The 14,521-nt window shown below is 45.0% G+C and overlaps 1 protein-coding gene across 14 annotated transcripts in view; it reads left to right on the top strand.

Moving 5' to 3' along the window:
* The window catches only part of NRCAM (neuronal cell adhesion molecule), a 79,055-nt gene extending 68,778 nt beyond the window's left edge, over window positions 1-10,277 (top strand). For all 14 annotated transcript variants that reach the window (XM_039247239.1, XM_039247237.1, XM_039247232.1 and 11 more), the window contains one exon: window positions 7,912-10,277. In XM_039247239.1, the coding sequence (XP_039103170.1) occupies window positions 7,912-8,149 (238 nt within the window). In that variant the 3' untranslated portion in view covers window positions 8,150-10,277. The remainder of the gene's footprint in view (window positions 1-7,911) is intronic.
* Window positions 10,278-14,521: the final 4,244 nt, after the last annotated feature.

The raw sequence follows: 14,521 nt of genomic DNA, 5'->3' as shown, positions 1-14,521 counted from the left end.
AGCTCGTGGTTACAAGGGTGTGAAACATGGTCCGATGTCATGGGACTTTCTCGGGCAACCATGCTGCCTACTCCAATAAAACATGATTGAAATCGAGGTGGAATGGGAACTAGCTTGGAATCAAGAAACTGTTAGTCTCATTGTCAACTCAGCCATTACCTTTGATTCCTTTAGGCATGGCACTTAACTTGTCTGGGTCTCAGTGTCTTCATCTGTAAAATGATACAGTTGTTCAAATATTAGATGATCACTGATGGCTTCTGGTTCCATGACTTCTAACCTCCTCCGTGACATGTCTGCTTTAAGATGGTTGGGGTTCCAGAACGGTACATGCCAAGTATTGGGTGACTGGCCTCATTATCACTGTGTTTACATTTATTTGGTCATATTTCTTTGTCATGGTGTTAATGCACGCATGATGTGTTTGTGAAGCATTTTCAAATGACCGTCTTTAGCTTATGCCTTGAGTTTCTCAGAAGATAAAGACTTTTCGTTGGGCCTGTTGAGTACAAATCTGTTGGTTCATATGTAAGGACAAAAACATTTGTTGCACATATAATCACACTGATGTGGGAGGTGCCAAGGGAAGGTTCTGATGGGTGTCTAAACCTAAAATACAACTTCGTAATTGTTTTTTTACCAAGACTGAAAAGTACTTAAGGATAATCCCACAAGTGAAATCACTTTCCCAAATACCCAATCACCCTTTGCTACAGATAATGGTAGCTTGTGACTCCCTGACACTACCGCAGAACTCTTTCCCTTTGGATTCTTTCCTACTTTAAAAAAAAAAAAAAAAAAAGACTTTTAGTTTCTTGGATGTCACAGTTAATGAAAACTGTTTTCAACAGTTTTTCATTCAAACAGTTGTTTATTCCAACAGATGCCTTTTTTTTTTTTTCCTAAGAATGCATTTAAATGTCTTTCTCCTTCCTAAATCACCAGGGTCCCTTCTCTGCTTTGCACCTTCTGAAAGTTTTGAGCTCTGTATTATTTATTGATTCTCATTCTTTATCATTCTGAAAATAAATTAATATGCTGATCACACCGACGCAGACAAAAACTAGGGCTATGACTCAGCATACATGAATTCCATTTGCGATTTGCTTATTCTCCAGCGTGAGGATGAAACAGCTTCGACATGGTGGGCTCTCAGCCAGAGGGCATTTCGTAGTGCAAAGAGGGATAGAACTTCAACGGCCCAATTGGATTTTTTTTTCATAAGCTGTAACCTTGTGCCCTAACTGCAACTCCCACCCCCAAGCGGTTACCCTCTGGTGGAAGCCTGCAGCTTGCTTTGTTTGTTTCTTTAATTATACAGACAGTAGGATCTGAACCCTCACTAGCATATAGAAAAATCAGAGAAACAATGCAACCAACCGTGTAAGTATTTTTTTTTTTATTGTTTAGATCCATTCCTTTAAAAACCAGAATGAACCTAGGTCATAAACCGTATGACCGTGGTACTTGAACTCATAGCATAAATGGAGGCTCTCTGCACAGGAGTCTTGCCGTATGAGTAAACATGATCCTATTGCAGCCTGCTAACGGGCTCCTAAGGCTGGAATGATATGAAGGTGTGTCACGTTTGATTTGCTACCTACTTCCCATCTATTCTGCTCACAAACGTAAACTGGTATGTGAACAGTATAAATAGTGATGGACTTTGAGAGGCAGTGTTTGGGTCATGAAGGTCCATCAGATGGCAGTATGGTTTGGCGGTGATAGGATTGTGACCGCAAGAGACAGTGAATGATCACACATGGGTCTGTTGTTGCTGAATTGTACTCAGTAGACATTCATTGGGTCCCTCCTGTGTGCGTAGCCCTGAAGTATTACTGAAACAAAGGTGATTCAAATTCATTCCTAGGGAAAGAGAGAGAGAAAAAAATATAATCCAGTGTTTTGTCTGACATCATGAAATTCATGAAGAAGGAATGAAAATTCCCCAATGTTAGAATTCTGGGAAATTTTCTAAAATGCCCACCTCTCTTCTATTGTCATTTTACAATGAATTCATTCATTCAACCAGTATTTATTGAGTGCCTACTGTATGCCGGGCTAGGGGGATAGTAAAAACAATAGAATGTTAACCTCCCTAGCTTATAGTCTCGTGAGGGACACAGGAAAGTCAAAGACCAATCTGAGCATTGTGGGAAAAGTTCTATAAAGGATACAACTCAAGTACCAGGGGAGCAGGGGCGGGAAGCCAAGGCCAGCTGGGTGGCACAGAAGGGGGGTAATGGGAGAAGCCTTCCCACAGGAAGCAATGTCAGAGCTGAGTTTTGATACTGTGATGTGACCTTTTCTTTCCATTCCACAATCATCTTCATTCATGACTATGAGTATCAAAAATATATTTTGTAGGGGCGCCTGGGTGGCTTGGTCGGTTAAGCGTCCGACTTTCACTTAGGTCATGATCTTGTGGTTCGTGGGTTCGGGCCCCGCGTCGGGCTCTGTGCTGACTGCCAGCTCAGAGCCTGGAGGCTGTTTCAGTCTGTGACTCCCTCTCTCTCTGACCCTCCCCTGCTCACGCTGTCTCTCTCTCTCTCTCTCTCCTAGGGAAAAAAAAAAAACATAAAAAAAATATATTTTGTAGCTAAATGTAGTGTTTTATGGCTATTTATGACTTATTTTGAGATTTGTTTAATCTTTGACATCCTAGGTTAAGAATTAACTAACATCTAACACCTCCTATCCTTAACATCTCTCATAAAACATGGTTGAATATTTTTAAGCATTGACTACTGCATAACTAAATAAGTATATGGCTTTTAAATCATCCCCCATAACTTTTAATTCCTCTCATTTAGGGGAATTCCCTTGCCATAATGCCAAAAGCAGTTTGTTTACGATTTCGTTATAAAATTCATCTTTGAGGGGTACCTTCCTGGCTCAGTCAGGAGAGCACACAACTCTAGATCTCAGGGTTGTGAGTTCAAGCCCCATGTTGGGCACTGAGCCTACTTAAAATTTAAAAAATGTTTTAAAAATTGATCTTTGAGTTGAAAAAAAAAAGCAAGCATTAACACAGCACTTCAACACAGACTTGTAGCTGAGTTGTATTCCTTTCATAGAACTTTTCATACTCATCACATCTAGAAACTTCAAGTATATGTGTTATACAATGTATTTCTTAGAAAAAAAAAATCTCTCTGAGGTGGGGGCCTGGCATGGAGAGAGGAGATGTGATGGCAGATTGGGCATAAATCACGTGCCAAGCACTGTTCTGAGGCCTCATACAATTTTTTTCACCATTTAACCATATTCGAATTGAAGTATGACATTGCATCTCACCACTTTTTTTTTCAGTTTATTTGAAAAAGAGAGCACTTGAGCAGGGGAGAGGCAGAAAGAGGGAGAGGGAGAGAGAATCCCAAGCAGGCTTCAGACTGTCAGCACAGAGCCCTATGAGGGGCTCAAACTCACGAACCGTGAGATCATGACCTGAGCAGAAACCAAGAGTTGGACGCTCTACCGACTGAGCCGCCCAGGGGCCCCCATCACACCACTTTTTAAAAACCAGTCTTAGGAAGACCTTGAGCTGCCTTTGAACAGCTTTTCCTAGAAAGATTACATTTGTGGATTGAGCACCCTTCTTCCTTACTTCTCTTCTTTCAAGCACAGCCCACGTTGCTGTAGATTTTCTCTCATCCACTATGATCATTAAGCTGGAATGGATGCTTCTAGGGAGCCCCTTCTTGGCTGGCCTTGATTCATAACTGATAGGATTGTGTGTGTAAAAATTCAAATGAATCCACAGGAAAATACTAGAATTAACAAAAGAGTTTAGTAATGCTGCTAGACACAAAATTAGCGTGAAGTCAATTATATTTCTATATACCAGCCAACAGCTGGAAAGTAGGATTTGAAAAATGATCTCAGCTATGATAGCATAAAAATATGATGTAGGAATAAAGCCGACAAAAAGATCTCCCAACTATTTCAGGGCCCTATGTTATATTCCACTGATTGATTTGTCTATCTCTGCACCAAAACTATACTATCTTAATACTATAGCTTTAGTAAGTCTCGATATCTGGTAAGTCAAGTCCCCCAACTTCATTATTGTTCTTCAAGAATTTTTTAGATATTCGTGGCCCTTTCATTTATACATATGCAGCTGAGAATCAGCTTGCCAAGATCCACATAAAAACCTGCTGGGTTTTTATTGGCAGTAAATTGAATCTAAAGACCAATATAATGAGGGTTAACATATGTAATGATAGTTGAGTCGTCTTGTCCACAGTTATGGTATATCCCTCTATTTATTTAGCTCTTCTTTAATAACTGAATAAAACTTGCATTTTTCTTCATAGGGAACTTAAAATATTTTTGTTGGATTTGTTCTTATAAACTTCATATTTGTGTGATATAACTGGAATTTTTTTAAATTTTGTTTTCCAATTATATGCAAGCATGGAAATAAAATGGACTTTTATGCTGATATAGTATTAAGCAACATTACCAAACTCTCTTTTTATTCCAGTGGTCGCCTGTATATTCTTCTGGATGTTTTACATACACGTAACCATACCGGTTATGAATCATGACAGTTTTCTTTCTTCTCAATAGTATACCTTCCATTTCTTTTTGTCCGCACGTCACTTAGTACTTTCAATGCAGTTTTCATTAGAAGTGATGATAGTTTGCATCCCTATTGANTTTTTTTTTTTTTTTTTTTTTTTTTTTACAAATAGTTTATTGTCAAATTAGTTTCTACATAACACTCAGTGCTCATCCCCAAAGTGCCCTCCTCCCTATTGACATTTCTGAGGCCAAACAGAAATCAGTCAACACTCACCTCAAAGATGATGTTTACTGTAAGTTTCTCGCAAATACCCAGGTCAATCTAGATACTTTTTCTTCTTAGAGTATCGATGTTTTTATTGTGAATGGGTGTTGAATTTTCCCCAACACCTCTTCCCAAATCTACTGAAATGGGCATAATATATTGTTCCTCTGCTAAAATGGAAAACTGTATGAATTGAGGTTTTAATGCCGAAGCAAACAAATTTGCATTCCCTGGAATAATCCCAGCTTGGTCATGATATGGTACCCTTCCAGTAGATTGCTGAATTCCATTTGCTCTTGATGTCTTTGGGATTTTCACACTACTTTCCTGAATGAGATTAGCCGATAATTTCACTTTCTCAAAGTGTTCTTGTAGGTTTTTAGGTATCAGGTTAGATTAGATTCATAAAATCGTTAAAGGAGTGGTTCCTCTGACCTAGCAAACGTAACATGTCCGAAACTGAACTGCTGACCATGCATCCCAAACACGCCGTATGTCCCAGTAAAGATAATTCCAGACTGTCTTTACTCACACCGAAATTCCGGAAATCCTAGTGTGGTCGTCGTCTTATTCCATATCCAATCCATCAGAAGATCCCTTTGGTGCTACTTCCAAAATACGTCCATGGTCTAACCACTTTCTGCCACCTCGGTGTCTTGCTGTTGTCCAGATCACGGTCATCTGGTTCCTGTGTTTTGGCCCTAGTCGCCTCGGCCCCCTCGAGCAGGGGTCTGCAAACTTTTTAAGGATCCCACTAGTAAATATTTTAGACCTTACAGACCACAAGGTCGAAGCTGCAACTCTCCATGTCTGCTGTCTGGACTCCAGAAGCAGTTGTAGACGATACAGAGGAAATGGGTGTGGTTCCCAGCTCCCGCCCCATCCAGCCCCTCCACCTTCTCCCCGAACGCCTCTCTGTCTCTCTCTCCTTCGGCACCAGCCACACAGGCTCCTCCCCGTTCCCAGAATACACCAGGCTTGCTGCCGCCTCAGGGCATTTGCGCTGCCCGCTACTCCTGCCACAGTGGCTCTGCCTCCAGCTCTCCACCGGGCTCACTGAGCCCCGTTAAGTCTTTGATCAGCTGTCACTTCGCCTGAGGCCTTCCCTGGGTTCCCTGCTTCAGTGTGTCCACCTCTACACCCGCCCTGGGCAGCTGTCATCCTCATTGCTCATTCCGTGTTTTCCATGGTACTAATCACCTTCTGTCTCACTATGTGACCGATGGCTTAATGTGTGGGTTGTTTGTTTTCTATATTGTCCCCTACGAGAAGTAAGCTTAATGCATTCGGGGCTTCAGTCTGTTCTGTTTGCTGCTCTATCCCCAATGACTAGAACATTATCCGTGTAGGCACTCAATAAATATTCGTCGGTTATGTGAATGGTTAGATGAGGGGATAGGGGGCTGGATTAAAGAATTACCGTAGCGTATTCCTTGGAACCCTTGCTCTATAAAGTAAAACTAATCACTGGGATCCAGGTGAGTGCCTCACGAGTCATGAGCAGTGTTTCACAGGAAGTATTCCGGCACAGCCTAGAGGTTAATGACTACAGATGTGCACATTGTTCCTTGCACTGCATTGAAGATGAGCCGCTCTGTCCCCTGAAGTGCCCCAAGTGCAGGCCACCCCGCGGTCCCGTGAGACCCCCCAGCTGTTGACCGGCAGTGCTGATAATACCATTTGTTCAGTCTGTGACATGAACGTGTGTCTTGTTGCAACTGGTAATTTTCATTATCAAATACCAGCATCCTATATTAACCAAGAATAGTTTTCCAGTCTTGAGAGTTTCTGCTTGGAGAAAGATTGGAAACCCCGGTAGGAAGTATTGGCCAAAAGGCCAGAATATTTGTGCCTCGTGACATATTTGTATCTTGGCTAGAAAAAAGTCACAGTCAAAGACAGAGTGAGCAGTAAAGCCATGGCACAAATTGCTGGTGAAATACTGGAGCCGACGCAGCCTCTTCATTTTTACGAATGTTGCTTGTGTCTCCTATTTGGCCTTACATTTTTGTTCCTGGCAAGGAAACAAAATGCTCTCATTGCCTTTTTCCTCTTTCTTTTGCTCAAACCCAATGTTACCTATTAAAGACTAAGTCACTGTTACCTCCTTACACGACCGCACGGGCAGATGTTCGAAAACCTATTCTCCTACTTCCAGACTTGGCGCTTAGAGACTTAACAGAGGAGTAAGGAAAAAAAATGGGTTCTATAATGTTTTTTAAATTATGATCCTAGGATTCCCAGCCCATACGGGCAGTCAGCCTAACACCCTGGGAGAAGAGAGGACTGAGAGAAAATGAGTGCAGGAAATGTTTGCTTTGACATTTTCGAATCAGTCATACTCTTTAGAAAATATTGACCTGCCATGAATAGTACAAATATCGTGCTTTGAAGTGAAACTGTGTCTCTTTCCAGATTAATCAACCTTTACCTATTAACTAAAATTCTTACAGAAAAAAAGGAATGCTGTTTACTATCAGTATAAGGACTTTGCTTTTCTTCTTAGGCTATTTTCATTTGTTCCTTCTGCATCCTTTTAATGGAATGTGTAGGTCTCTTGAAAGGTAAGGTTGAAGTTTACAAGTCTGGCCTGCTCTCAATAACAAAATGATTTGAAAAGCAGGATTTTGCTTCCTCGTGCTCAGAAAAAAAAAAAAAAAACCCTCATATGTCACATTTAACCAAAATCATGCTCCATTCATCTCCAAGGAATCAGAGATCACACAGTTTAACCTACTAACTTCTCTCCTTGCCATGAGCTTTCATGTTCTTTGAATTCAAACTAGGGATGATTTTCAACTGTTCTCAATTCTTCCTTTTTTAATGCTTGTGACTATTTCTGAACTGCTTCCAAATCAGGAGTGGGGATCTATCATTGACATTGACATGCGAGGTGGGAAGCCATCCACCTCCTGAAGGCTTCGTGATTAAACCATTGCTGCACCTGATTTTCATCCCAACCACATCCCAGTCATTGGAATCAAGCTGATGATTAGATTTGGCTAGAGAGGTTCAGAACTCCACGCGCTTTGTCATAACCTGCATGCATGATCTGTAAGAACAAAACCCTTCACCTCGATGCCCATCCTGATGAACGTGTTTTCTCTGTCTTCCAGTGACGCAGAAGACCACAAGCCTTTGAAAAAAGGCAGTCGAACACCTTCAGACAGGACAGTGAAGAAAGAAGATAGCGACGATAGCCTAGTTGACTACGGAGAGGGGGTGAACGGCCAGTTCAATGAGGACGGCTCCTTTATTGGACAGTACAGCGGTAAGAAGGAGAAAGAACCCGCCGAAGGAAACGAAAGCTCAGAGGCACCTTCTCCTGTCAATGCCATGAATTCTTTTGTTTAACCCGCAAGCCCTTTGCCAATATCCCATTTCTCTAGAATGTTCATCCTAAGCCCTTGTTTGTCTGCCTTCTCGTACTATGAACGCAGCGGCAGAAAGTACGTGTTCTACCGTGTGTTAATATTATGAGAACAGCTAAAACAAGGACCCAACTCCAGCAGATGATTTGTTAACGTGAACAGCAGTGCAAAGGGCATCCTTTTTCGTTCAAAATAGGCATTCTTGATTTCCGCAGAAGTGATAAAAATAACACAACATCACCAACAGATCGTGTTACTTCCTCTTCAGGACACAGTTCAGTATCATGCATGGAATAGTGCTCCACACTTAAAGGAACACCTGTGTATGTGATCAAAACATGGTTGGATACTTTGTTTATACCATCCTCGGCCGCACCCCTAAATACGAATTCCGTTTTTTCATTGTCAAGAGTGTTACCGTAGTACTCTCTAGAACTTCAATGTCTTTGTGGACATTGTGGTGACCTTGGTGACTCTGTGTCTAGCTGTCTAGTCTTTTTGGGAGACTGTTAGCGACAGGATGTACAGTACATACTTGCTAAATGACTTAATTATGACAGTTGCATTCGCTGATGCTTTACTGAGACTCTGTTACCGGCCTTCGCTCCTGTTACTCCGTAGCCTCCTTAACCCTCCGGTATTACAGCAGTGCAGTGTCCACTCTTACATTCCGCTCTGTGTTCAGTTGTGTTTAGGCATAAACAGTGTGTATTGCAACGCATCTTGGCACTTAGGCCAGGCTGAAAGAATCAAAAATCGAATCGCTCCACTCCAGTTTCAAAAATGATTCCGGAAAGCACAGGGCAAGAGACACGTGCAGTGCCTTCAGACACCACGCATTCCGTAACCTGCCTTCTTTCTCCGCCGGGACGGTCGCCTCGGAGTCCCGGCTCCCTGGCGGTGTCCCAAAGTAACTTTTAAAAAGCAGAGACCGTGAGACTCGCGATGCTGAACGAATAGGACCGTTTCTTTTAAGGCGCATTTCCCCGTATGTCTAAACAGAAAAAGCTTTAGCACCAGCTGGAACCCATGACGATTCTGGGGTCTTTTGTGGTTTCCAGCAAAGTCGGTTGGGTCATCAGGCTGTCAGTTTGGTAGAGAACTTTCGTAAAACAAAAGCTCTCCCCGCGCCAGAGGCATACGACAGCACGCCAACGGAAATGTTATTCTCTGGGCCTTTATGTAGGTGGCAGCTTTTGAAACCACTCTGCAGCGTTAAACAGCGGTGTGTGCAAATTGCTATGGACACATTTCCGAATCTCAGAAACCTGACAAGCGCTCACGAGGCCAGCAGTCAAAGGGATTACACCTGCAGTTTCGAAAATCAACATACCCACTCTACCGTATTCCTAAACGAGATCTATCAAATGGTTTACCTCCAAATGCAAAATCCTCTAACAACCTATGGTTGAAGGAATGCTCCGTTTCATTTGCCAATAAATTGGTTTCTCATAACTTGCATCAAGTTTAATTTTAAGTAAAGCTTTTTATATGTAGATATTTTGTTGAATTTGTAAATATCCTTAAAGTGTAGATGCTATATGCGTAGAGGTGTTACATACAAATAAACATGCAACCAAGGCCGATGTTGTACTGTATACGAAATTCGCTGATTAATACAGTGCATGGGATTGGAAAGCATTCACCTAAATACCTTTTGGGGGTTTATTTTCCCTTTTTGCTGTGACAGTGAAATAGTGAACTATTCTACATATTGACAGCAAGTTTCTAGAAATCTTCAGAGCTTTGCCTGTGGGGCTCAGTAGGCCCGTTTTCCGGCCCCTTTGCTATCTATACGTAGGGAAAGCACAATTCGAGGGAATCCCAGGGGAAGATGGCCCTAATTCCACATCTCCATGTTCACCGCTCACAGACCAGCCATTCTAACGGAAGTACAGAAAGATAAAACAGGCTCGCCTTGGCATCAGAGAGCACAAGATAAAAGTCACTTTAAATTTGCCGACGTCTGGGGTGGGGGAGGGAGACATTAAAAGTGCAGTTTCTACTCTTCCGTAATGGTAGGCGCTAAATTTATCTGTGCATGAAGGGGTCACTTCTGTAATAGTGCAACAGATTTTGTATTAAACATTAAATGTGGTTTTAAAAGTCCCTCTCTCTTTTGTAATAAGTCATGTTCTTAGTGGAGTGTGAATGTGCAGGTGGCGGTGTATGTAACAGTACCGGCAGATGTGCCTGGACTTCCATCCAAAAAAAAAAAAAAAAAAAAAATCACTATTAAACAGTCTTGATCTCTTTGTGATCTTTCACTTTTTCAACCACATGTTTCGTAATGTTTTCAAAGAGTGCACATTCTTATCTTTACTTTTGAAAGGCCGTTATATGCACAGAAAATGAAACACAAAAGCAAACACAGTGTAACACGGAGCTAATAAAACAGGGGACGTGACAGAGAGAATTCTAATGAGAAGCAGGGGGAGGTACCGCCAGCCGTTTGGGACACGGCCCGAGGACTCGGGGGCTGGCTCCCCTCCTGAGGCCCGACCTCCACGGGCCGGGTTCCCCGTGCCTGCCGTCAGCCTGTCTCCCGCGTGCCGGGACCTCCACCTTCCTCGGCCACGGGCAACTTGGATTCCTTCATCTCTCCCTCTTGATGAGGTGGTCTGGGCATTTACAAGCCGCACGGGCGCGTCACCCGCTCCCTTCTCTCCAGCCCCGCCATTCTCCTCGTCTCCAACCTGCCCGGCTCAGCAAGTCGCCAAGGTTCGTTCCTCTGTCCCACCGACTGCCCTTCTTCCCCTGTCCCCAGTCCCGGCTTGCCAGCCCCGGGTCCTGCTGGCACAGAGCCGCCCTCCCCGTAGTCACCCTTGGGTAGCCACACGTGATACACGCCGACTGTGAAATGCTGTATACGTCTTAGCATTGCTAAGAGCACTCCCTGTGAACACCAGATCGGGACCCCCCTCCGTACCGTGGGCCAGATTCACAGGCCGTACCTGCAGGCCACATCATCACCCACAGCTGGGCAGCAAGGAGGGGCTGGCACGTGGACAGCCTGACCTCAGAAATGGCCCATGGATGCCTTCCTGTTTGGACAGTTTATAATGGCTCTGATTTCTTTTTTAGTTTTTAATTATTTTTTAAGTTTATTTATTTGGAGAGAGAGAGAGCACGAGTGGGAAGGGGCCAGAGAGAGAGAACCCCAAGCAGGCTCCACGCCATCAGCACATAGGCCAAAGCAGGGCTCGAACCCACAGACCTACCTGAGAGCGGAGATCAAGAGTCAGATGCTTAACCAACTGAGCCACCCAGGCGCCCCCCTGATTTACTAATAATGCCTGATTCTGGAAATGCCTGTGGAGGCAAGGGAGAGACATACGAAGGAAAAATTCTCTTCCAAAGGAAGCCCATCTCTCCCTCTCATGAGATCTTTTTACAAACTGCCAGCAGAGGGCCCCCTTGCTTTATTCAGTGCAAAAGAAACTGCTGGAAAACGAAGCCTCAGGAGATCCAGCACAAGCCATGATGCCTGCTGCAACGGGAGAAAATGAGATTCGCAACTTTCTCTGATGAGTTCACAACTTCTAGGCAGTTAGTATATGTCGGTGTGAGTCTTGTTAATCTTCTTCCTCTCATTGATTGCAGCTGTGGCTGGGGGATCAGCAGCGGGAGGCAGAGGAGGAGCGGAGCCCCCTGGCCCCCACAAGGCACCCCATCACTGCCACACGCTGGTGGGGGTGAGGATGGGAGGGGGCGTGTCCTTAACACGGTTTCCCCTCTTCCTCCAGAGTGTGCCATTTTGTCTGCCACGAATGGATTGATATTTTCTGATTAGATTGCACAAAAGTCATGCATAGTTTCAGAACAGTTTTTATTTCTCACTTAAAAAAAAAAAATTAAGGGCAGGAGAGGGAAAGAATACCACCAGAGTATTTATGGCAAATAAACAGAGAGTTCTCAGGTTGAGACAGAAAGAGACCAGGATCGATGAGTTCCAACTCTGCCATCACCTGTGACAGTATGAGTAAACGACCCCGCCCCCCACCATCTCCCACCTCTCAAGGCCTCTGTTTCTCCAACTTTAAGATGACAGAAAGCAGATGATTTCCAGTATCCTTTTCTCTTTAAGTCCTGTGGCTCTCAATTAGCCGCTCCGGGCCCCCCCCCCCCAATTTTTTTTTTTTAGCACCTACTACAGCCAGGTATTTTGCTAAGTGCAGAAGGTACAAGATGAGCAAAACCCGATTGTGGTTTCAGCTCTCACAGCGCCTGGAGTCTGGTGTGAGAAGACAGACCGTGATCAAATAACCACCCAAATGAATGTGTAATTCCAAATTGAAATGCACGCCCTGAAGAGAAGGCCCGCATTCCAGGAGAGCAAGCCACAGAGGGGGCTGACGGGTGCGGAGCATCGGGGAGTCTCCCCTGAGGAATGGGGGCTGGGCCCTGGAAGGCTCAAGGGGAAGTCAGGACACACTGCTGGTAAACAAAGATGGGGGCGCCTGGGTGGCTTAGTCGGTTAAGCGTCCGACTTTCACTCAGGTCATGATCTCGCGGTTCGTGGGTTCGAGCCCCGCGTCTGGCTCTGTGCTGACTGCCAGCTCAGAGCCTGGAGCCTGTTTCAGTCTGTGACTCCCTCTCTCTCTGACCCTCCCCTGCTCACTCTGTCTCTCTCTCTCTCTCTCCTAGAAATAAATAAAAACATTAAAAAAAAAAACAAAGATGGATGCAGGGTTCAGGCCAAGCTGGACCCTGAGGTCCACAGGACAGGTTTTTGTTTTGATTCAAGAGCGGTGGGAGGTGTGGAGTAATTGAAGGGGTTGAAGTAAAGGGTTGTACGGTTAGACTTGTATTAGGAGAGAAGGCCGAATTCATGAGATGCAGTGTGAGGAATGGGCTGGAGGATGAAAGCCAGAGAGATTGATAAGAAGCCCCTGGGATGCTTCGCGGAGCACAGACATCGGGCTCTGGACTTGGATCCAGATCGTCTCACTGGAGATGGAAAGAAGTGGGTGGGTCCTAAAGCTGTTTAGGAAGAAAATGGATGGGGGCACCTGGCCGGCTCCACTGGGTAAGCATCTCAGGTTAGGATCCAGTGATTCGCGAGTTTGAGCCCCACATCCGGCCGTCGGCTGTCAGCCCAGAGCCCCACCTCCCTCCCCAGCTCATGATCTCTCTCTCAAAAATAAATAAACATTTTTAAAAAGGGAAGAAAAATTGATGGGAGCAAGAGATTCAATGTGGTAAGTTGAGGAAAAGGGAGGTATCCGAGATTGCTCTTCGGTTTCTGACTTGTCTAATCGGACAAGTTCACTGAGGTGGGAACACGAGGAAAGAACCAGACTTGGGGCTAAGTCTGGAGTTGAAGTTAATAAATGAGTTTGAAAAGCCTCGGAGACATCCCAGTGGCGATGATGTTGCCTAGGGAGGGAAGGTAAGCAAGAGGCTGAGGATTTCACCCTACAAAGAAACTCCCCCGTGTAGGGACAGGAGGAGGCAGACGGGCCCCTCAAGCAGCCCAGAGCAGGGGCCAGAGACGCTGGGAAGAAATACGGAGAGCGTGTTGTCCCAGCGAGAGAGACCATAGTGTCACATGACGCTGAAAAATCAAGCTGGGAAACACGTTTTAGATGTGAAGGCACGGAGCCCATCTGAGCCATTAGTAAACGCTGTCGGGTCAGCGGTGGTAACCGACTGGGGCGGGGGGGTGAGGAGAAGGGGAGGAAATGGACACAGATCGGCCGTCACCCACGAGGACAGCCCACTAGTCCCTGGGTCGGTCCCTTGGCATCTCTCCCTGCATAGTCACATGACCCAGCACCCCACTCCCTGCCCACAAGGTCTCCCCAAACCCAGTGTCCCTCTGCTTTCAGCCCTTCAGTCTGTTCATTTTCCGTTTCTTTTCCAGCATGGACTTTAATGTCCATTCTCCTTGAAACACCCCTGCTTCACCGCAAAGCCCTTTGCCCGTCTGTCTCTTCTAAATGCCTGTGGACGCACCACGGGGATCCAGTCTGCTGTCTGCTCTCCCCTGCCCGCCCCCAGGGGCTGAGGACTGGAATAGAGGTCAGTGTCCTTGTCAAACCGGAAGGTTCTTCAGTGGCCACGCTCCGACCCTGCCCAGGAGACCTACTTATTTGTTTTTCAGGTGAACTTCTAGTGTCACACTCAGCGAGGGCTATTTCAAACCCTTGCCACCCTCCCCACCCAGCCTCACACATCACTCTGTGCGAAATGAGCCCACCCACCCAATCACAACTTTCTACGAGACGATCTTGCATCACGATTCACGGAGAAAAGAAGCAGAGCAGAGATGGGAACTCCCTCTTCTTCCTGCCTGCAGACCGAACGCCTGCGCCCATGCGCTCCGGCCCCCGTGTCCCGCTGGAATAGAGGC

The sequence above is a fragment of the Hyaena hyaena genome, unplaced genomic scaffold, assembly GCF_003009895.1.
Source record: "Hyaena hyaena isolate Hyena2069 unplaced genomic scaffold, ASM300989v1 scaffold_294, whole genome shotgun sequence".
Lineage (NCBI taxonomy): Eukaryota > Metazoa > Chordata > Mammalia > Carnivora > Hyaenidae > Hyaena > Hyaena hyaena.
Note: the sequence above shows the minus strand (reverse complement) of the source record. Positions and strands in the feature narration are given on the sequence as shown.